Source organism: Syngnathus floridae, chromosome 14, assembly GCF_059516105.1.
Source record: "Syngnathus floridae isolate MCC-2025c chromosome 14, RoL_Sflo_1.0, whole genome shotgun sequence".
NCBI classification, from domain to species: Eukaryota; Metazoa; Chordata; class Actinopteri; order Syngnathiformes; family Syngnathidae; genus Syngnathus; species Syngnathus floridae.
In genome coordinates this window covers 8,684,008-8,704,915 of record NC_142426.1, presented here as the reverse complement: position 1 = coordinate 8,704,915, position 20,908 = coordinate 8,684,008, and the positions used below count along the sequence as shown (strand labels likewise).

At 48.5% G+C, this 20,908-nt stretch overlaps 6 protein-coding genes across 11 annotated transcripts; 4 read left to right on the top strand and 2 right to left on the bottom strand.

Moving 5' to 3' along the window:
• The first annotated feature begins 32 nt into the window (after positions 1-32).
• ranbp9 (RAN binding protein 9) lies at positions 33-6,705 on the top strand. Of its 2 annotated transcripts, none has more exons than XM_088397156.1 (14): positions 33-726; positions 2,013-2,124; positions 2,234-2,286; positions 2,642-2,809; positions 2,898-2,920; positions 3,007-3,191; positions 3,666-3,778; positions 3,871-3,979; positions 4,056-4,213; positions 4,461-4,590; positions 4,658-4,776; positions 4,836-4,987; positions 5,104-5,215; positions 6,385-6,705. In XM_088397156.1, the coding sequence occupies exons 1-14, from the start codon at positions 510-512 to the stop codon at positions 6,426-6,428; spliced, it is 1,695 nt and encodes a 564-aa protein (XP_088253282.1). In that variant the 5' UTR covers positions 33-509; the 3' UTR covers positions 6,429-6,705. The 2 variants fall into 2 exon arrangements, with proteins under 2 accessions (XP_088253282.1, XP_088253281.1); XM_088397155.1 differs by lacking the exon at positions 6,385-6,705 and adding an exon at positions 5,303-6,378 and having other exon boundaries at positions 38-726.
• A 227-nt stretch (positions 6,706-6,932) lies between these two features.
• nol7 (nucleolar protein 7) lies at positions 6,933-8,387 on the bottom strand. Of its 2 annotated transcripts, none has more exons than XM_088397164.1 (7): positions 8,164-8,387; positions 8,021-8,081; positions 7,897-7,946; positions 7,742-7,828; positions 7,513-7,628; positions 7,314-7,391; positions 6,933-7,253 (listed from the first exon to the last, which is right to left on the bottom strand). In XM_088397164.1, the coding sequence occupies exons 1-7, from the start codon at positions 8,382-8,384 to the stop codon at positions 7,183-7,185; spliced, it is 684 nt and encodes a 227-aa protein (XP_088253290.1). In that variant the 5' UTR covers positions 8,385-8,387; the 3' UTR covers positions 6,933-7,182. The 2 variants fall into 2 exon arrangements, with proteins under 2 accessions (XP_088253290.1, XP_088253289.1); XM_088397163.1 differs by having other exon boundaries at positions 7,742-7,831; positions 8,164-8,385.
• A 127-nt stretch (positions 8,388-8,514) lies between these two features.
• Positions 8,515-10,660, top strand: epdr1 (ependymin related 1). The gene is made up of 3 exons (XM_088397167.1): positions 8,515-8,907; positions 9,789-9,997; positions 10,249-10,660. Exons 1-3 carry the CDS (start codon positions 8,669-8,671, stop codon positions 10,440-10,442), a joined length of 642 nt encoding a protein of 213 aa, XP_088253293.1. The 5' UTR covers positions 8,515-8,668; the 3' UTR covers positions 10,443-10,660.
• A 280-nt stretch (positions 10,661-10,940) lies between these two features.
• Positions 10,941-14,215, top strand: znf622 (zinc finger protein 622). Its single transcript, XM_088397366.1, has 7 exons — positions 10,941-11,094; positions 11,927-12,491; positions 12,565-12,855; positions 12,989-13,151; positions 13,430-13,530; positions 13,606-13,749; positions 13,995-14,215. The coding sequence occupies exons 2-7, from the start codon at positions 11,933-11,935 to the stop codon at positions 14,126-14,128; spliced, it is 1,392 nt and encodes a 463-aa protein (XP_088253492.1). The 5' UTR covers positions 10,941-11,094; positions 11,927-11,932; the 3' UTR covers positions 14,129-14,215.
• A 309-nt stretch (positions 14,216-14,524) lies between these two features.
• On the top strand, positions 14,525-18,147 carry tmem71 (transmembrane protein 71). 3 transcript variants are annotated; one of them, XM_088395796.1, is made up of 10 exons: positions 14,525-14,694; positions 15,424-15,509; positions 15,591-15,636; positions 15,707-15,928; positions 16,080-16,366; positions 16,494-16,691; positions 16,769-16,835; positions 16,938-16,996; positions 17,075-17,121; positions 17,567-18,147. In XM_088395796.1, exons 2-10 carry the CDS (start codon positions 15,479-15,481, stop codon positions 17,588-17,590), a joined length of 981 nt encoding a protein of 326 aa, XP_088251922.1. In that variant the 5' UTR covers positions 14,525-14,694; positions 15,424-15,478; the 3' UTR covers positions 17,591-18,147. The 3 variants fall into 3 exon arrangements, with proteins under 3 accessions (XP_088251922.1, XP_088251921.1, XP_088251920.1); XM_088395795.1 differs by having other exon boundaries at positions 15,419-15,509; XM_088395794.1 differs by having other exon boundaries at positions 15,412-15,509.
• LOC148387547 (uncharacterized) lies at positions 17,554-20,659 on the bottom strand. Of its 2 annotated transcripts, XM_088395793.1 has the most exons (5): positions 20,520-20,640; positions 20,214-20,454; positions 19,713-19,825; positions 19,485-19,596; positions 17,554-19,418 (listed from the first exon to the last, which is right to left on the bottom strand). In XM_088395793.1, the coding sequence occupies exons 2-5, from the start codon at positions 20,440-20,442 to the stop codon at positions 18,730-18,732; spliced, it is 1,143 nt and encodes a 380-aa protein (XP_088251919.1). In that variant the 5' UTR covers positions 20,443-20,454; positions 20,520-20,640; the 3' UTR covers positions 17,554-18,729. The 2 variants fall into 2 exon arrangements, with proteins under 2 accessions (XP_088251919.1, XP_088251918.1); XM_088395792.1 differs by having other exon boundaries at positions 17,568-19,418; positions 20,214-20,659.
• Positions 20,660-20,908: the final 249 nt, after the last annotated feature.

Genomic DNA, 20,908 nt, shown 5'->3' with positions numbered 1-20,908 from the left:
CGGAAGTGAGCGGATCATCTGTTAACCAATGACGAGCGAGGCTCAGGCTGCGTCGGCCAATCACAAGCGCGGATCGGGCTCCAACAACAAACAAAAGATCTGTGCTGTGCGAGCTCACTGATTGGAGACTTTTCTGCTGGCATCGCTCGACGGAGCCTTCCGATACTGTTGATCTCTTGTTTGCTATTTCAATCGCTTATCGCCCCGGCCGACCACCAGCGTGACAGGTCAAACTTGACCCGGCGACGTCGTGTTTCCGTCTTGTCTGCTTTGAATTCGGCCCGTGTCCACCTTTGCAACGCTCGCTTTGCCTTTTCGGTGGCGGCGGTCGAGCTAAGGGCGCTAGCCGCTCGGCTAAAGCGCTAAAGCGCAGCCGAGCAGCGGCTGCTTGTGGGCCACTTTAGCCCGTTAGCCAGTTTGAGCTCGGCCGCGTCTTACTCAACTCGACACTGACGGACAGCGGCGGCTTGAGCTTGTCACTGACAAGCCACTCGAGCGCAGCAGCCAGCATGTCGGGGCAGCCGTCAGGCTGCGGCTTCCTCATGTCGGTGGTGGTCCACGGAGACTCGACGCTCAACGAGCAAGAGAAGGAGCTCAGCCAGCGGCTGCGACGCCTCTACCCCGCCGTTAACGAGAGCGAGACGCCGCTGCCTCGCTCCTGGAGCCCCAAGGACAAGTTCAGCTACATCGGGCTGTCGCAGAACAACCTTCGCGTGCATTACAAAGGTAAGGTCTCCTCGTCGGCCGTCTGGCCGGCTGTCGGAAACCCGCTCGGGATGATGAAAGCCAGATCCCCGGCCGTCGAGACGATGAGGCTAAAAACAAAGTGGCTAGGCTAGCTTAGCCCGAGAGGACATCTTGCTGCTTGCTTTTCTCAGTCACTCACGAGCTGGTTCGCTCCTCAAGCGCAGGGGGGGAACATAAACACTCCACTCAACCGTTTACAAGCCGTTGGGGGAAATAATAGTCTGTCTTTCCGTGAGACAAAGCTTTTAAGTCCAAAACCTAACGCTGCACTTTTCCCCTTGTTGGGCTAATTGGGTAGCATGAGGGGCTAACTGTAGCAGGAAATGCATTCAGAATAAAGAATCGTGAAACGCTTTCTCGAAGCTTCCTGAAGAAAGGAAGGTCAACCATAAACCTTTATGTCCGCGTGTCATCTCATGTGGCCACAATTAGGCCTGCGTTTACATATGCATCCGTTTAAGCCAGTGTTTCCCCAATCCTTTTTCATCCACGGCACACCTTTAATTGGAAAAAAATCTCAAGGTACACCACCAACAAAAATCTGTTGTTTTACACCAGCTTCTATATTGAAATGTTATCCATCCATCCATTTTCTGTATTACAACAAAATATGTTGTGAAAGTGCTATATAAATAAAGTCCTATTCCTATATATGTATATGTAGGGAGAGTCGAATTTTAGATTGTGTTTCTTTTTTTAATAAAAGTGATAGTTTTTTTAAAATAAGGTTTTAGACAGTGTAAGGAAAAATGAACAATCCAGGTTGAACTGCTTGCTCTGATTTCCATCAGACCACAAACACATGGCTGTCAGAGTGTCACTGTTAGCAAAAGCACACAGCAGCACACACCTAAACTGAATACGTGCCAATGCAATACAATCAAACCAACACAACATGAAATCTCAAGATTCTGTGATTCGCCGCAAATGCGTGATTAGCAAGTGGTGACCAGGCCTTGCGCCAACTGACCAGTGGTATGGCGATCCTGTTTACAATGCGCTCCGTGATTAATATTGGACAAATGCGAATAGCGACTATGTCCTGTTGTCTCCTCTGATTCATCCATCTTTGATCAATAGATAGCTTTTCCGCAATGTCACAAGTTTTTCAGTGATTTCACACGCTTCCGTGTTCGAGGTCATTGTATTGTTGAGTTCAACTCGTGTCTCCACCGTCTAACTTTGTGAGAAGCACTGTGCTTAAGGGAATACAGCCCAGACAGTCGCGAACGCGCCTTCTCACGCTTTTGTCGTGTTTCCCCAAGGGCACGGCAAGACCCCGAAGGACGCGGCGTCGGTGCGGGCCACGCACCCCATCCCGGCAGCGTGCGGCGTCTACTACTTTGAGGTCAAGATCATCAGCAAAGGGCGAGACGGGTACGAAAAGAGAAAATGCATACGCTTTGTTTGCACTCACGCTCGCCACGTCACCTCAGCGTACGACTGCCGCAAATCACAATGTGTGTATGCGTGTGTGTGCTCTCAGGTACATGGGCATCGGCCTCTCTGCGCAGGGCGTCAACATGAACCGGCTGCCTGGTAAGACGATGAAGCTTTTGGTGGGACCCCCTCGTTAGCTTAAGTTCAGCCGCCACAAAACGTCTCACGTAGTCGGAGCACAACGCCGAGAATGCTTTGAGGAGCTTTCCGAGGGCGGCTCTCTTGGGCGTGTTGCTCTTCCCTCGGATTCCTAACCTACATTTGAGCGTCACAAACTGGTTCTCCTCGGGGCGGTGCAAACTCCTCATTACGGTGTTGGATGAACCGCAAAAGTTGTGCTTTGCCTCTACTCATGGACAACACGACTTGAAAACTTCTAGGTTGGAGGTGGAGTGAGGCAGGCCCGCCCTTTAAACCAAAAGATAATGAGACTCTGCTGCACTTTGTCCGCCAGGTTGGGATAAGCACTCTTACGGTTACCATGGTGATGACGGCCACTCCTTTTGCTCGTCTGGCACCGGGCAGCCGTACGGGCCCACCTTCACCACGGGCGACGTGATCGGCTGCTGCGTCAACCTCATCAACAACACCTGCTTCTACACCAAGAACGGACATAGCCTCGGTCAGCCGCATGCAGTTTTTTTGTTTTGTTTTTAAAGTAAGTTTGCTGACATATTTCTCAAGCTGACTCTCTCTTTGTTCCCGTGCAGGCATCGCCTTCACAGACCTTCCAGTAAGTACTCCCGTCGGCTTGTCCATAAGCATCAGCAGTTCATTGCGGTGGAAGTCTGAGTGGCACTGGGGCGTTTGCTCCCGCAGCCCAACTTGTACCCGACGGTGGGCCTGCAGACGCCCGGCGAGGTGGTGGACGCCAACTTTGGCCAGCATCCGTTTGTCTTTGACATCGAGGACTACATGCGCGAGTGGAGGACCAAGATCCAGGCGCAGATCGACCGCTTCCCCGTCGGCGAGCGTGAGGGCGAGTGGCAGTCCATGATCCAGAAGTAAGAGCCTCCGAGCCTCCACCTTGAAACGCTCGCCTTCGTTTCCCCATCTGTGCCCATCGCTTATCGACAGTTTCCGGGCGGCACTTGTCCCTGTTTTGCCTCGTGTGTGTGCGCGCGTGTGTGCGTTTGTCTCACTCATGGTCCTGATGGGATTAAATGTTTGCGTCGCTATGATTACTCACCCTGCCTGGATTTAATCCACACTCATCGAGCCTGCCGTTGTTTCGTCTCCTCACCGGATTAAAAGCAGGAAGTCGTGTTGCTGTCTCCAAATGTGACGCAGTCCAACCCTCCTCCACACTTTATAGAACAGCGTCTTTTCTGTTCTCATTCTCAATGTCAAGAAATGGGCAGTGTCTGACAGCAGAACCTCTGGTTTGATGGTTGTCAAAAAACAAATCCAATGAGCAGATGCGGTCAACTGTTGAGCAGCGGTAGCGCTTGTTTGACGGTGTGGCGTCTCGCCTGCAGGATGGTGGCGTCCTACCTGGTGCACCACAGCTACTGCGCCACTGCCGAGGCCTTCGCCAAGACCACCGACCAGGCTGTGCACGAGGAGCTGGCCTCCATCAAGAATCGGCAGAGTGAGTCCATCACCGCTCTCGCTCGCCGACTCCCATGCCGCCAATTGAATGCCGGATTGTCAAAAGGTGCGATTCTTGCGGGCACTTTGCAGAGATCCAGAAGCTGGTGCTGTCCGGCAGGATGGGCGAGGCCATCGAGACTACTCAGCAGCTTTACCCGACCCTCCTGGAGAGGAACCCGGACTTGCTCTTCATGCTCAAGTACTCTATCTCCACCACCACGCCATTTGAAATGCGGCAGTACTCTGACGGCTGCGTTTGCTGCGTGTGCGTTCAGGGTGAGACAGTTCATCGAGATGGTGAATGGGACGGACAGCGAGGTGCGCTGTCTGGGGGGTCGCAGCCCCAAATCTCAGGACAGTTACCCCAGCTCCCCCCGGCCCTTTGGCAGCCCCGCTCACAAAGCCAGCAGCTCGCAGTCGTCCTACCTGGCAGGTACGCCGCCGCGCCCCAGCCGCCGGCTTTATGACTGCCACCTAGTTGGAGCTTTTCGAACTGCTGCAGCGACGCCAAACAAAATCTGGCTGGACTGCACCATTTAGAACTTGATTGGGTGGGGGTGAAACATTCCAAGGTCGGTGGGGGGGAAAGCACCCTTGTCGCATTGACGTGACGTGTGCCTGAACGCTATTTTGTCGAGTTGGCTGTTTTGAAAAAGGCACCTGCCTCCCTGCACTTGCAGGTGCTGACAACTGCTGCAACGGCGTGACGTCCAATAAGAGCCACGGCTCCGCCCCTCACGGTCATAAGCCCTGCCCACCGGGGTCAGATGTCAGCTTGAACGGAAACCGCGGCCAGACGGCCGCAACCAGGTGCTTGTCGCGTCTGCGTGCGGCGTGTGCACTTTGCACTCGTTTGAGACGTGTGCGTGTGCATCAGCGACGTGGAGATGGAGGTCGAGCACTTCACCAACGGGGTGACGGAGTCGTCCTCCAACGGCTTCCTGAACGGTTCCTCCAAACACCTCAGCGAGCCTGACGACTGTGACGCCGACATGGGTACGTGTGTTTATTCGTGCGTGCGTGTGCCTACGAGTAACACGTGCGGTCGCGCGCAGAGGTGGAGTCTGCTCAGGCAAAGCGACAGCTGTGCGGCGGCAGCCAGGCGGCCATCGAGAGGATGATCCACTTTGGCCGAGACCTGCAGAGCATGAGCGAGCATCTCAGGAGGGAGTGCGGCAAGAACTCGGCCAACAAGAAGATGCTGAAGGTGGGAGAAAGGCGAAAGTATGGCCGCCCATGACCACCATGGTCAAGCCAATCGCAGCTTGGGCAAAACCGACTTGCCGATAACGTCGGAGCTGATACTTTGGCGTGTGCCTTCAGGACGCCTTCAGCCTGTTGGCCTACTCAGACCCCTGGAGCAGCCCGGTGGGTTACCAGCTGGACGCCATCCAGAGGGAGCCCGTGTGCTCCACGCTCAACAGCGCAATACTCGGTAGGTGGCGTCGACGCGGCAACGGCCCGCCCAGGCGGGACCTGATTATGATGCACATCTGCCGCTCGTGTCTGCTCGCCTCCCCAGAGACGCACAACCTGCCCAAGCAGCCCCCACTGGCCCAGGCGGTGGGCCAGGCCGCCCAGTGCCTCGCCATCATGGCGCGATCGGGCAGCGGCTCCTGCGCCTTTGCCTCTGTGGACAATTACCTGCACTAGCCACTCACACAGTAGTGAGCAAAAGTCTTTGTCCACCGATTTTACCACTGGCCGCTTTGGAAAGAAAAGTGTTTTGAGAAATTCGCCACAGCGGTGCTAAAATTTCTCTTTTTAGTTAACAGAAACGCCGCAACTTGCTCCAAGGTGGTTCCTCTAAAGCAAGATGGCACTTGTTCAGGTGGAATTCTGTGCCTCACTATTTCTTGCCACCACAAAATTGTACCAAAGTACTATTTGGAGCGCCTCAACTTGACAAGACGGCAGCAAAACGCCGCTTTTATCTAATTGAAACTCGGCAACTCATTCCGTCGTAGTTCTTTGATGCTGCAAGATGGCGGACAAACATTTTTTAGTCGAACGAAATGCCTCAACCTCCCAGAAACTTTGTGCAAATAATAGTGGCGGTGTTCCCGAGCCAATCTGCAAATTAAATCGCAAACAGCCAAGTGCGACTGCGGGGGTTCTCACTCCATGCTTTGCCACCTTTGTGGCATCAATAGGCAATTCCAAGCCTTTCTTTTAAATCACTTGGGAATTTTTGATATTCGAAAGAAATATGGAAGCGCTATGCCATGGAAAAAGCGGTGGGACAAAATTTTTGCACACCACTGTGTACACACACACATACACCACCTCCCTTTATGTGGTAAATAGAAACCAGCCCCCTGACCCCCGACTGACTGATGGCGTGACATTGGCCCAGTGTAGCCATCTTAATTGCCCCCCCCACCCCTCGCCGAGAAACAGTGAGCCCAGCACCCCCCCCACTCCCTTTTCTGTATTTTTTTTTTTTTTTATGTTCATTTAGTGCTGGCGTCAAGGAGGGGTGGGGGGCTCTTGGGTTCTGGCTCTTAGTTGGTGCAGGTTTACGAGGTGCAGACGCCACCGTTCAAATGACTATGATGAATGAAATGATTATTCTGATTCTTGTTACTTGCATTGACTTTACAGCCACTTGTGATGCTAATAAAAGAAGCCAGCCCGTGTACATGTGACCACTCGATAAGAACGCAAACGTAGGTGTGCACGCAGCGCCGTGGTTGATTGGCGGGAGCACGTCCGCCTCACATCTGCCATTTGAGTCGCATCTCAGCTTTTTGGGCCCACATTCCGAAGACTTCTCAAAGCAGATTCCGCTTCCGCATTGAAGGTACGACATGGCGCCAACTCCCACTCGCTCGTCTAATGCACAACGATGGCATCAATAGCATCTAACTGGTTTTCCGGAATGATCTAATTGTTCAAGTGCCATCAAACCTTTATATAGGTTAATAGATTTCAACATTTTGGCCTATATTGCCACGTTGTGTGAATTTGAGCATGCACATATAGAGAAGAAGAAAAATATATCAATAGCGCCAACACTAAGTAAACATTGTTTTTTCTGAATTTTTTTATTTAAGTCTGCAATGTCAGTCAGTCCGTGGTTTCTACCAGTTGCCTCATTCAAAGGCAGTGGGGATTGGACGCCGCCACGAGCCAAATAGAAACAAGCGTGATGGCAGAAAAACAATTTTAATTCCATAACTAAAAGGTTGTCTTGACGATCGCGTAACGGATTGCCTGCAATTTCTAGCCGTCCGCCACTTGAACCCATCATACATGGGCAGAACACATTGCTGTGGCACCACCCAAAAGAACACTCTTCTCTACAGGCAAAAAGAAAATAGTCTCTGGATTGACTCGATTGGGCGCAGTGCTTGGCGTATCGTCACGGCAAGGGTGCATGGACTTGTTGCGGACATCCAATCAGCTGGAGGAAACCCGCTTTTGAATCCAGCGCCGCTTCAGCTTCTCCGCCTTGCTTTTTTTCTCAGGAGCTAAAGCAAAAAAAAAGCATCAGCACAAGTCTTGGGAAACCACCTCCCCTTGTTCCTCACCCCATTGGCTGTTGACAAAGGAAAAGGCAGCGCCTTTCCTCTTTCCAGTCTTATTTTGAAGGGACAGCAGCTCGTTGTCTGACAGGAAGACAAAACAAAGGAAAGCATAGTTTGATTTTTCTAAATTCTATTTGTTTAGGCATGCCACTTTTTGGCACCACTCAAAGTGGAGCCTGTGTGGAAATGACACTTGGCTTACTTGTGCCTCGATGACTTCCCATTTTGTAATACCGCATGTGGAGGAAATCCTCGGCAGCTTTCTGGTGAAAAGACGTTTGAGGCTTTACCGTCATTACTTTGTAGTTCCCCATCAGCCTGAAAAGTAAACACGCAATTGTTGTGTCTAACCGTTTTGGCACCTTTTGTGCATTCGGGTATCCAGAGGGTGGTCGTGCAAATAACTTTTGCACTTTATTTTTTCCTCATACTTTTTGGAATGTTTCAGTTTTTGCTTCTTTGTCTCTTCCGTCTCATCTTCATCTTGATGAGTCGCTTCAGCTTCTTGTTGGCTCTGCCTTCTGTTAGAAAAAGAAGATTATCATCGGAAATTGTGAGGAAAGATAAACAAGTGGAGAAAACTTACTGGGACGAGTCGATTTCCTCCAGAAGTGTGTCAGAAAGAGGTTTTCTCTTCTAGTAAGTTAAAGGAGAATGATTTAGAATGCAAACGTAAAAAAATAACGTAATCTTCATGAAATGCGAGCCACCTTCTGCTCCTGGAACAGTTCCTGCCTCTTCTTCCTCTTCTCCTTCAGCAGCTCCTTCTCCCTGGAAGCACGCGTGTTTCCAACGGGAGAAATGTTTTAATCATGCTTAGCTTGGTTGGCTAGCATGCTACCAGTTAGCCTACCTTCTGGCACTTTCCAGAGCCTGACTCACGCTCCGCAGCGCCTGGGCCTTGGAGTCCTTAAAAGTGACCTCCTCGGGCGCCTCGTCGTCACTGGAACTTAATTCTAAATTCCAACTCTCCATTATCACGTCGTTTCTGTCCGTTTTGTACAACTGGCTGCTCGCCTCGTTATTTGGTCGCCATGTTGGGGCGGGCCCTCGGAGGCGTGGCTCTGACGTCATTGCTTATTTTTGGTAAACAGATTTTTTTTTTTTAAATGAAGCATCAAGTTACAAAATGTAATAGACATCTAACTATGTTATCATATGCACAGAAAGGCAATACAACAGAAGAAAGAGAAAGGAAGGAAGAAGAGTATGTTTTCTAAGTCGCTAGTTTCATCAATTATCGGCCGCCACCTGAGCTTTTAAATTGGAATCCTAACCGGAAGCAGTGTTTTGCATATATTTTCGTAACCGACTATCTTGCTGTCCATTTACGATCAGCAGCAAAAAGGGACAACACGATGCAGCAGTTAATGGTCCAGCTTCTGCTGCTGCTGGGCTTGATGCATCTCCAGCAGGCGGAGGTTGAGGTGTTGGCGACCGGAACATCGCCCTGCCAGGCTCCACTACAGTGGGAGGGGAGATGGGTCGTGTACGACCACGGCACGGGCAGGAACAGCCGGGCCGCGGTGTCCTACGACGGACAGAACCACAGACTGAGGGTGCTGCAGCAGCACAAGAAGCACACGCCGTGTCAGAGGTGAAACGCACGAACACATACTAAAAGGTTTATCGGAAGAACAACTGAGTCAGCATTTTTGGCCAGTTCTTGGAAAAGCATTTAATCCCAGAGAGGATTTGCGTAGCATTATTTTGATGCATTTGTGGTTTTCTGCAGCAGCTATGTGGCAAGACTCAACTTGCTTGACTTTGTGCCAGTTTGACTTTAGATTGTTTACCAAAGACTTTGGGGGGGTTTCTTCCAAAAAATAAGATGACGATGACACTATTCAAAAGAAGTATTCCTTTTCACCCCACCCACCCCCTTCTTGGAAGTTTTATTTCTCCTGACACCCGACAAGTATTTTTGCAACCCAAGCATGTTGAATGTTTACCCCTGCGTTGGGCCTCATTTGCAAGCTGCTTATGCTAATGGAGCCACTATTATTTGCTGCAAAGTGTATGATTTCCACTTGAATTTGTTAAAGGTGCGGTTTGACGGAGTGGAAAATTCTTGGAAAAAGGAACACAAAATGAGGAAAAATAATGTTTTGCGCATTTACTACAACCACGGAGGTTTGCCTATAGAGAGTTCGATTCAATTAAATAGTCAATTGTGAAAATCTGCGTATAGTTGACACCCATTGAAATGCACAAAAAAAAAAAGAAATATAAATTTGAATCCCCTAAAACGGGGACAGGGGTGAACTCTACATCGTGTGTCTGTATTATACTGCCCCCAGGTGGCAAAGGCATGCATGCCACGAGTACTGCGAGCAGCACGACTTCCACTCAATTGGTGCAAAGTTACAACAAAAACTTTGCAAACTCTTGAACGATGTCATGACTGTTTGTTTTTATGAACGATAGTCGTGCAGAGTGGCGACGGACAAAAAAGTGTTTGTCGTCGTGTCATTGCAGGTACTTTGAGTTGATCTACTTGTACGAGAGCAGCCTGATGTTTCAGATTGACCAAAAGACGGGCGATTGCGCTAAGGTGCAGCTGACCGAGGCCTGGGACCCCTTTGACATTCCTGACAATTCCACTTTTGAGGACCAGTATATTATTGGAGGTCCCGGCGACAACATGGAGGTGCAGGAGTGGTCCGACAGGAAGCCCGCCCGCAAACGTGAGGCCAACGTCTACCGCGCCTTTTCTCAGCATTATCAAAAAGCTTAAATGTGGACACATGCTTGCGAGTTTCACGCGGAACTAATGTTTAACATGACAAGATGGCATACTTTTTTTTTGGAGTAGTATCAAACATAAAAAACATGGCAAGAACATTTGACACATTATGGTATTATATTTCTAAATGGAAAAGTTTGTTTCTTAGAAAATAGCATACTTTTTACGTGTGTGCACGTGCGTGTGTTTCAGATGAGACCTGGGTAGGCGTGTACACGCTGCGCGACTGCTATCCGGTTCAGGAGACGTACATCAAAAACAGCAGCGTCACCACGTCCACACGTTTCTTCAACCTGCAGCTTGGCATCAGCGACCCCAATGTCTTCACGCCGCCGCCCGGTTGCGAGATGGCCCGACCGCACGCCATGCCCCACACGCACTGCTGAGATCCTCGGGAATCCGGATGGCATTTCTTTGCATTTTAATTCACGGTCAAACCAACAAGAGCGGAGCATGAGTTGTCAAAAAAAGACACATTAATTAAGAAATAATTAACGTTTTTGTTTTCTACTTTACCCAATAAGTTGTCCATCCATGTAAGCACGTTAAATACTAAGCCCACTCTCCATATAGTGTGACAATAAAGCAAATTATACATACAAAATCCTCCTCGAGTCTATCTGTGCCTGGAAATTGATTGCTGTGGCAACGAATCTGATATTTATATGTGCCCTGGAACTGACTAGTGGTGACCACTCAAATCTGCTATATGTGCCTAAAATGATCTTTTGATTACACATATTTTTTTTGCAACAAACCCAACCTCAACTTCCTCATTTCATTTAACCTTTCGTACTTTTTTAACTTTTTACGTCTTTTACTTGTTTGTTGCTGATATGGTGTTGCAGTACCGGGTTTGCCCACCGAGCGATTGGGCAGCGCCATACACACATAAAAGCAACGAAGAAGAAAATCTTCGAACGTCTACAGGAAGTGACCTTCGCCAGAAATTTGGCTACCACGTTTCGTTTTTAAGATTTGATTTAAAATAAACTATTTGCAGTTTTATTGCCTCGATTCAGCCCGCGAAAGAATCAGGTATAACCCTCTCCAAACACGTCTTCTGCTGCGTGACAGTCAAATAAGACAAATAATTGCCCATCGTTGTTTTGTTTCTTGTTGACGTCCGAGCGAGCTAAGCTAATTTAATGGGCAAGCGAAACACGAATGCAAGCCTTTAAATGGCAGAACAACAACCAAACAAAAACCTGCTATGAACTATGCTACTGTTTTGAAAATTATTTGTGTTGGAGTTTTTAAAAGCTGCTGACCTTTTATTTATCAACTCTAATTTGGGGATCTTTTCTTAACGATTGTGTAAATTTCCAAATATTGCTATGAAACGAGCTTTATGGCACAGAATAGTAATAAATAGTAAATTGTATTCGAGACGTTAACCTTGTGAAATTGAACTGAAACCTTGTGAATCGCTTGCTCTATTCAAAAGGAGCTTTAAAAGTCAATTATATAAAAAATATTTAAATTGGGTGTAAGATGATGAAATTGCAAGTAATGTCTTAACGTTTGGTAGTATACATGCAATGTAAATTGTATCATGTGAGTCATCGTATAAAGTTAGTAAATATAATTGTACTTCTCGTCAGTATAAACTTTCCACTCATTTCTATTTTTTTTTGTAACCCTTGACATTAAGCCTGTAAAGGTTAAAGTGCACTGTAGGTTCGTATTGAAATTTTATCCCAAAGCCTGATGTTGCAGATAAAACTATTTAAAATTATGCTCTGTTGGAAATTAAAGGGAAGGGAAACTGTTTTGCTGTTTCCTAGAAAAAATAAAATAAATAGATGAACTCATTAAGTACTCTTTTGTTGCAGCGCATCGTAATGTGTTTCACTAATGTTGTGTTCAGGCCACCATGTCGTCGTACACGTGCATCAGCTGCCGCGTGGCGTTCTCCGACGGCGAGATGCAGCGCGCTCACTACAAGAGCGATTGGCACCGCTACAACCTGAAGCGCAAGGTTGCGGACATGCCGCCCGTCAGCGCCGACAACTTTCAGGAGCGTGTCCTGTTGCAGCGCGCTGCCGCCGAGCGCCAGCTGAGCGACACCGCTGAGGCCTGCCCCGTCTGCAACAAAAAGTTCTCCACCACCAACGCCTTCGACAACCACCTGCGCTCGCAGCGCCACCGACAGGCCGAGCGCCGCGCCCTGCAAGCCGCACGCCTCCAGGTGGACAAGCTCAACCAGAAGAACCTAGAGAAAGGGCTTGGCGACAACGACAAGGCCAACCAGGATGCCAGGAACGAGGCTCTGCAGCAGGCCCTCAAGGAGCAGCGGAGGGCCAAGCGCCCCGGGACGGCCGGGGAGGAGGAGGCGGCGACGAGGAGCAAGCCGGAAAAACCTCCGCGACTCGTATGGCTGGAGGAGCAGGCCAAGCGGAGAGAGTTGGAGGAAGGACCCGCCGCAGAGGAAGGTAAGCCTTTTTAAAAAGACAATGCTGTATCATTACAAAGGTTTATGGATGGATGGATGTTCTGAACCTACAGAGGAGTGGGAGGACATGGACGAAGATGATGATGATGATGAAGATGTGGAAGAGGACATGGAGGAGGAGGAGACCACGGGGGATGAGGAAGAAGACGTGACGGCTCGATCCGACCCGCAACGCCCCGCCGTCACCGCACTCGCCGGTTCCATCCCTGTCACCGACTGCCTGTTTTGCTCACATCATTCCAAGTCACTGCTGCGCAACGTCGCCCACATGACGCAGGTTCACAGCTTCTTCATCCCAGACCTCCAGTACCTGGTGAACCTCAAGGGTCTGGTCCGTTACCTTGGTAAGACAGCAAGAAATTTGTTGGACGCGGAAAAGTCCTTAAGACCTTTGCACCAATTGGAGCAGAAAGTCCTCCGTTTTGGGCAAATTGCAGTCTTTGCCATTTGACAAAATTGAACGAGAGCATTTCTTAGGCGAAAAGGTGGGCGCGGGCAACGTGTGCCTCTGGTGCAACGAGAAGGGGCGCTCCTTCTACTCCACGGAAGCCGTGCAGCGTCACATGACGGACAAAAGTCACTGCAAGCTCTTCACCGACGGGGATGCCGCGCTGGAGTTCGCCGACTTTTATGACTTCAGGTAAAAGTCACGCATGATCCGAGTCAGGACTCCCCAACCTCTGCCCCATTGTAGACCGGGCGAGCGCAGGTAGTTCCCAAATTGGCCGTTGTAAAAGACATTGCCGCTGGTTAGTGAGTGAAGGAACGCTGTGTTCGTTTGCAATCGTTGGCTATTTTCCTGCTCTGCCATCCATCGCTACATATAAATTTGGACTGGCGTCAACGACAACCACTGTCGCTTCAATTTGGGAGCTGGAAATGAGAGAACCAACTCCCATTGTGTTGTTTTGGGAACAGGAACAGCTACCCCGACGGCACGGATCAAATGGACGACGAGCTTCCGGACGACAAGAACATTCAATACGACGACGAGACAATGGAGCTCACGCTCCCGTCAGGTGCTGGACGCGGTTGTGTCCTCCAAATCAAAGCTGTCATACTTTAGCGATCTCATAACTATGTTCACGACACAGGTGCCAGGATCGGCCACCGTTCCCTCATGCGGTACTACAAGCAACGTTTTGGAACTGAGAGGGTGCTGGCCCTGAGCCACAACAGAAACGCGGTGGGACGCGTGCTGCGCCAATACAGAGCACTTGGATGGGGCGGCGACACAGGTACAGTCAAAACATGCAGTTATGCAAATATTTTATACATTTGTAAAAACTATCAGCAGAACTTTGTGGATAAATTAAATTCTGAGAGCTTAGTGTCAGCACAGTGCAAAATGCTAATGATGGGCTAACAGAAATTAGCATCCACGTAACGGGGATTTTCAACCTTCAAACAACAGCGATTTTGGTAGGAGACCTTCCCTGTCTCTTAAGTATGTTTGACCAATTTCCCCCGTGTTATCCGTTAGGCCTGAGCGGCGCCCGTCGGTCTCCTCGCGACATGCAGTATGTGCAGATGATGAAGTCCAAGTGGATGCTGAAGTTGGGCATGAGTCACAACACCACCAGGCAGAAACACTTCCGCCCGCAAGTCATCTTCTGAGAGCTCAACGTGCAACCTGTTGCTGCCACAGCGGCCATCGAGTTATTTAATTTGGATTAAAAGTCTGACATAATGATAATAAAATAAAAAAAAAATAAAAAATTCATTCAACTTGAATTAAATCGTTCATTTGTATTTATTATTTTAATCTGTAACTTTACTGGTAATGCAATGACAGTCTCATTTGCAATATCAACCTATCTGCAGACACAAAGGATATAGTTACATATTTACAAGTTAATTTACAATGGTAATAATTCGAGGAATGTCAGTCCAAATGGTCGGTCCCTATACATTTTCATCTAACCAAATCTGGCCCTATTGCAAAAGGTTTAGACACCCCTGCGTTCCGTTGTTTTCCTTCGAAACTGTCAACAGGAAATACTTTTATTTTGAAAGTCAGCCTCCGGTTTCTGTTACATCTTGTCGGAAAAGGAACGTCGAACGGAACACAATTTTGTTTTCTTATTTTTCATTGAAAAATCGAAAATATTTCACAGCCGAAAGGCCGCAAAACGACTTTGCAACCTGGAACAGGATTTAGAAAGGCAGCCGATCGTCGACACGTGAGTTTTACCGTGTATCTCTGTCGACTAAAGTCACTTTTGTGCGTTGCTCCGGGATACATTTGAAAATATGGGAAAGTGCTTTTTGGTAAATGTGCGCTTAGAGCAACTTAAAATCATCAAAGAAAATGCGATCATGTTCCAATGGATGCTTTTATTTAACAAGTACTTTTTGTCATAGAAGTGCACGAACGGAAGCAAACGTGACTTCATCTTGCAAATATGTGAGGCACGCAGCTGTCGTATCAAGATTTTTAAAGTGTAACGGTTAATCGTAACATTTTTAATAGGATGTTTGTCGTATATGTATTTTTTTAAAAAGTGGCTTTTTACCCACTTCCCTTGACGCGTTAAGTTCCAACATCAGCACCTCAACGCAAAGCTTGCTGGGAAACTCCTGATGCCCGGCGGGCGGGGGTCGGACAAACAGAAATGAAAATAACACCAAGATGCAACGTTTTGATGACATGAAAATGTTTTTTCATTCTATGAGATTAATCTGGACAGCTAGATGGAATAGCACAAGCACGTGCAGATACACAGCACAGAGTACAGCGTGTCTCTTGTCACATGAAAACAAAAATCGAAGTGAAACCGGTGCAACTTTGACAGTCGACATGCGTTCAGAACATGACCTCGCTTCCGGTTTGCCTTTTAGCAAAACTAGTCACCGGGAAATTTACGCTTGTTTTTCTTTTTGGGTACTGCGACCGGCATCGGCAAGTGAAGACGCTCTCATCATCCATCCTTTGGTCTCGTCACCTCGCTCGTCCCAAGAAGTGAGATGTCGCTCTCCTTCTCCGGAGCGTTCACCAGTATGTCCACCGATTTCTCCTCTTCCTCGTGGTTATCACCGGCTCGATGCTAATTTGAGCTAACGCTTGTTTTCTCTTTAGGTTCGCCAGTAAAGCGACGCCTCAGGTCAAGCTCCACCTACCCGAGGTAAGCGCGCCATCTTGACTTGCTATTGATTTGCACTGATTCAAGCTCATGTGACTTACGTTTGTCTCAGCCCGGACGTGTCCCTGTTGTCTCCCGACTCATCGTATGTGTGCTACTCGGCGGGGTCCACGCCGGAGGCCGGCGTCCATTCCCGCTGCTGCCGCCGCTCGCCCCGCCTCCTCACCAACGGCTACTACAATGTGACCGACGACAGCTTCCTGTGGGATGAGGACGGCACGGTGTTGTTGACACCCTGCGCTGCCAGCGTGTCCTACAAGGAAACCGTTTTCAGGTGTGGGGCGGGTCAATTGCTCGGTCGGCAGATGCGTCGGGGTGGCACTTTGGTCTTTTGTCGAGTTCGTGGGGTGGTTGTCGCCCATTGAGTGTGTGACGAATGATTTGTGGTTGTCACGAAAGCATCACTGTTGCTTCGCTTCTGTCAGGGTGTTCCGGAGACGGCGACGTAAAGCGGGCGGCTCCCTGGCTCGCCTGCTGAGTGACGTCAGCAAGAGCTGCCAGACCTGGCTGGACAGCAGGCTGTTTGGGGGTGTTTTCCGCACAAGCCAGGACCTGGACCAGGACCTGGACCCAAAGATAGAGCAGGACAACCAGCATCTGCTCCAGGACCAAGACGCGGCCCAGCAGGAAGGATTCACTTGGCTTCAAGAGCAGAGCCAATCCAGTCTCGGCCAAAGACAAGCGGACAACTGCTGCAGCTTCTTCACTTACGGTGAGGTTCCGATCCAAAGCGGTGAGGCAGACGTGCCATCCATCGTGGAAGCGTGTGGTTCATCGTAGACGTTTGCGACAGAATCCAGAAACAGTGACATGTTGCATGTTTGGGCATGTCATGTTAGATCCGAGCGAAGTGACGCCTCCTCCTGACAAAGAGGCCGCCCCGCACTCCAAGCAGATGATCCAAGAGGAGATTTGCTCAGAAATATATCAATCAAGCAAGCGCTTTGACCAGGCGCTAGGTGAACACACGGAGTTCCCGCCTCCTTCCGCCTTTTACGCCAGCGCCTACCGGCAGTCCGACGTGCCTCACTGTGCAGGTCATCTCTTTAATCACCATAAAAGTTAAAGTCCCAATGATTGTTAAATGTAAATTATTTTTGCTGGTGCATTTCAGGGTTAAGGCTGATGAGCCTTCTCGCTTTGGTGTTCATCGCCTCCATCGTCGTGACGCTCGGCTCAGGGTAAACTTTGGCTGCTTTTATTCCATATTGAAGATGAGTTCTTTGCAATAACAGCAAGGCTGCTTGCGGATTGTTGTGACCGCATCATTTGCTCTCCTTTAGGTGTTCGGTGTGGAGCGCAGCAGCAGCTTGCGTGATTACGACGACGACGACATGCTTCTGTGAGTGTTACACTGCGATCTGTAACAAATGCTCCGTGCTTGGTGTCCATTCTTGACGCACATTGTTGTGCATTTCAGGTGTGAGCTGGTGGCCTCGGCTGGATGGGAGACGTACCAAGACTGAGGTGAGTCAATCACAGGTTAAAAAATGAATAAAATACATTAACTAGTAGAAAAAAGATTGAAAAAAGCTTTTGCAAAGTGAAAAGCATATTATTATTATTATTATTATTATTATTATTATGTTGAAGTAGCCACTCTTGGAAAGAAATGCACTCTATGGGGAAAAATTGGATTAAAAACTTTAATAAATTCTAAAAAAATGAAAAGATAATTATGTAAATAAATAAAAAAGTATCGGTGTAAAAATGGCATTACTAGAAGCACTAATAGGTGTATGTAGTTTTTTTTAATGGTTTCAAAAGTTGTGCATCAAAGTTTTCTTTACGTAGCTGATTACTGGAAGCAATCAAGGTTTTTAAAGTAAGCACTGAAGTAAAAAGAAAACCCAAAAAGCCACAAATCACATAAATTTTGAAATGTAAGTTAATATTTTTCTTCAACTTTCAGGACATCACTTCACGCAATGAGTGACCTTGCAGACCACAACTCCGCCAATGCATGCGAACGCACGATTTCTATTTATTTTTATTTATATATCGACGACCCAACAAATCCACTCTGACACTTTAAAGAAAAAAAAATAGCGTAGCAAATGAACAAGAGATAATTCAAAGGAAACATTTGTGGCCCTTCTATCCATCGTTCATGGTTGCTCCAGCAACAAATGATGTGCTTGGCATCGCCATGGCGACCAAACATTGTTTTTCAACAAATTTCCTGATGCTGGTTTTCCAAGGCCTTTATGAACTCAGTGACATCTCTCTCGCGTTTGGTCATGGGTGCATTTGCATTTTTTTATTGTGTGGAGCAAGAAGGGCCAAATGTATTTTTATTTACTAAAATATTCATTTTTATAAGTGTTGTCACCGAAATGTGTCAGCATGATGTTGCTTTTATTCATGATTTATATTTGTCAGCCAATCAAAATACAGTATAATCATTGTCACATGTAAGCGTGGCACGTGTGTGTCCAACACTTCCCAGTTTTACTTTTATAGACGCACATTAAAAGCTCATATTTGTCTTTCTATGGTGAATCATTTGTCTGGCGAAAGCACAAACTCCAGCCGAATCGTTAATTCAAGGCCATGGCATAAAAATGTGTCTTAAATGTTTCTACTGAGGTGCATGGAGCCATACTTACGTGTCCAATGATCGACGGTAGACAGCCAGCCACGAATTCAAAAATGTTCTTTCTAAATTTTGATCCAAACAGAGCTAATAAATCCGGCACGTCCCTTTTGAGCTACAGCGATGCTAAGCGAGGCATGAAAACAATTCTTTCAAAATGCGTCACTCGCTTTACTTCTTACCAAATTTACATCAAGGAGTTTAAATCAAAATTGAATTGAATCACACTCTAAAAAGTCCTTAAAGATCTAAAAAAGCAAAATCCTCAAACAAATGGCAACCTAAAGAATTGAAAACCAAACAACTTGAAATTGAATCAAATCACAGCAAAAGAACTGCAATCAAATTGAATAAGAACCTAAAGAATGACTCGAGAAAGATGCGCCCGCACACAGAATCGCACACGGTTCTTCGCAAAACTTCTCGTAAATCTTGGTGAGGTCAAAAGTTGAAACGTCAAAAGTGATGGCCGGCCGGGCTCAGCCTTCCTGTTGCTCTCCGGGGTGGTGCTTCTGCAGGTGGATCCTCAGGTTCTGCTTGCCCGCAAAGCGCTTGGCGCAGCAGTGGCAGGCGAACGGTCGCTCGCCCGTGTGGACACTCTGGTGGGTCTTCAGGTGGCCCGATTGCGTAAAGCGTTTTCCGCACTGGCCACAGCAGTATGGCCGTTCGCCCGTGTGGACGCGCACGTGCGTCTCCAGGCTGCGTGCCGATGAGAACCACTTGCCGCAGTAGTGGCAAACGAAACGCCGGTCGCCACACAAGCGGCTTCGGTCCGTAGCGTCCAATCGGGACACCGCCAAGCCCAGAGCCAAAGGGAAAGCGGTGTTCAGGTCGGATGCGGGGCGGTGGTGGAGGGCCATGATGCTAGCCAGGCTCCGATCGGTCCACGAAGAGCCCAGGTCCAGCTCGCCGGCACCCCCTCCGGGGCCGCATGAAGCCACAACCCGATCGGGACCTTGCGAAACATAGGCCGAGCTCTCCCTCACTGGTGGGATTTGGCCGTCCCTGACCAAATTTGAGGAGATGTCTCTGGCAAGACCCGCGGAGCCCGGAAAACTGAGGGAACCTCGAGGTGCCGCGCAATTATTTTGTTCCCAAGGACTGGAATCGGCTGATGAGTTGGAGGCGACCATTCCGGAGGGACCGGCTTCAGGCGCCAGTTCTGCTCCTTCACACGACACATGAAGACACCGAGGTTAGTACGTGCAGAAAACACATTTCTTCCTATGTTTACCGTCATCATCCAGAAGCAGCAGCTCGCTGGCATCGTCCTCGTCACTTGCCACTTCCTGTTTGACCGGAGACACGTCCTCTATGCTCCTCAAGATACCGGCGCGCGACGTATCCTGTTGGGACAACAAAACCGCATTTTCAGATTTAGGGTATGGCACGGTAAGTAGCGGTGAACCAAAAAAAAACACGATACGATATATTGAATGTTTTTCAATGGGCGTGCGTGAACCTCTGCAGCCGAGGGCGTGTCTTCTACGCTCGGCGCTGACGACAAAGGCGTCGGTCGTCCTCTCAGCCCGTTGCAGCCATTCGGCGACCTGTCCGCTAGGTCCGATGTCCGCACTGTTCGACAAGACGAGTCACAAGTCATTTTTGGATGACACGACTCAAATTATTAAAAAGCTGCCTCAAGGAAGTACAGTTTGATCGCATGGTCGCGAGTTTGACACCTGTGTAGAAATAACAATAGCAAGAGACGCGGTGGGAGTAGGAGATGGCTTGTATTATAAAAAAGTAGTCATAGCCATGTGGTAGAAATAGCAAACATGGTACAAGTCGTTGTTTTGGTTGATGTCGTCATGGTCCTTGTAGAAAGAGTACCAGCAGTAGTTGTAGTATGAGCGGTACGGGAGGTAGTAAAGTAGTAATAAGCTAGTTAAATAGTACAATAAGCATTGTTCTTGGAGTTGGTTTTGGTGGTTTCTGTCCACTTGAGTACGACTCAATTCACCCTCGTCAGGCTTGTCGTTGCATCCCACCGGGCTTCCAGCGCCCGAGACGGCGGCTGCGTCCTCGCCGCCGTAGCAGCCCCGGGCGATGATGGTCTCCATGAGCTTCAGCTTCCTGCGGAGCTCGTCGTTCTCCTCGCGGCTGCGGGTGAGCTCCATTTGGACGACGGCGTAACTGTCGTCCACCAGCTGGCACATTTCGGTCACGGCGGCCCGGGTCAGAGCCTCCATGATGCTCGCAAGCTGCGAGTGCAATACCGCCAAGCTCTTCATCGCCGCCATCAACAGAAAACGCACACTTGACTTACTTAATGAACCCGGCGAACTCGGAGATCACGCGACCGGTGACATTCGAAAAGGTATGTTTCATACACGGGCCACCGGCATGTTTGTGTGACTCTCAAAGCGTTTGTTTTGTTTTTGCTGCTTCCGGATTTCAAAATAAAAGCAAATTACAGCTCGTTGCGCATGCTAACATTTTCCGGTGCCTCTCGTTTAAATTTATTACATTTGGAGATTGATTGTGTTGTTTTTTCTGAAACATTTTGGATTTTTTTTTTTTTTTTCAAATTAAATTACTGCTTCAATGCTCTCTCTCTCTCTCTCTCTCTCTCTCTCCCTCTCTCTATCTCTCTCTCTCTCTCTCTCTCTCTCTCTCGATTCATCTCATGTATATATTGTGTGCGTGTGTTTCGGC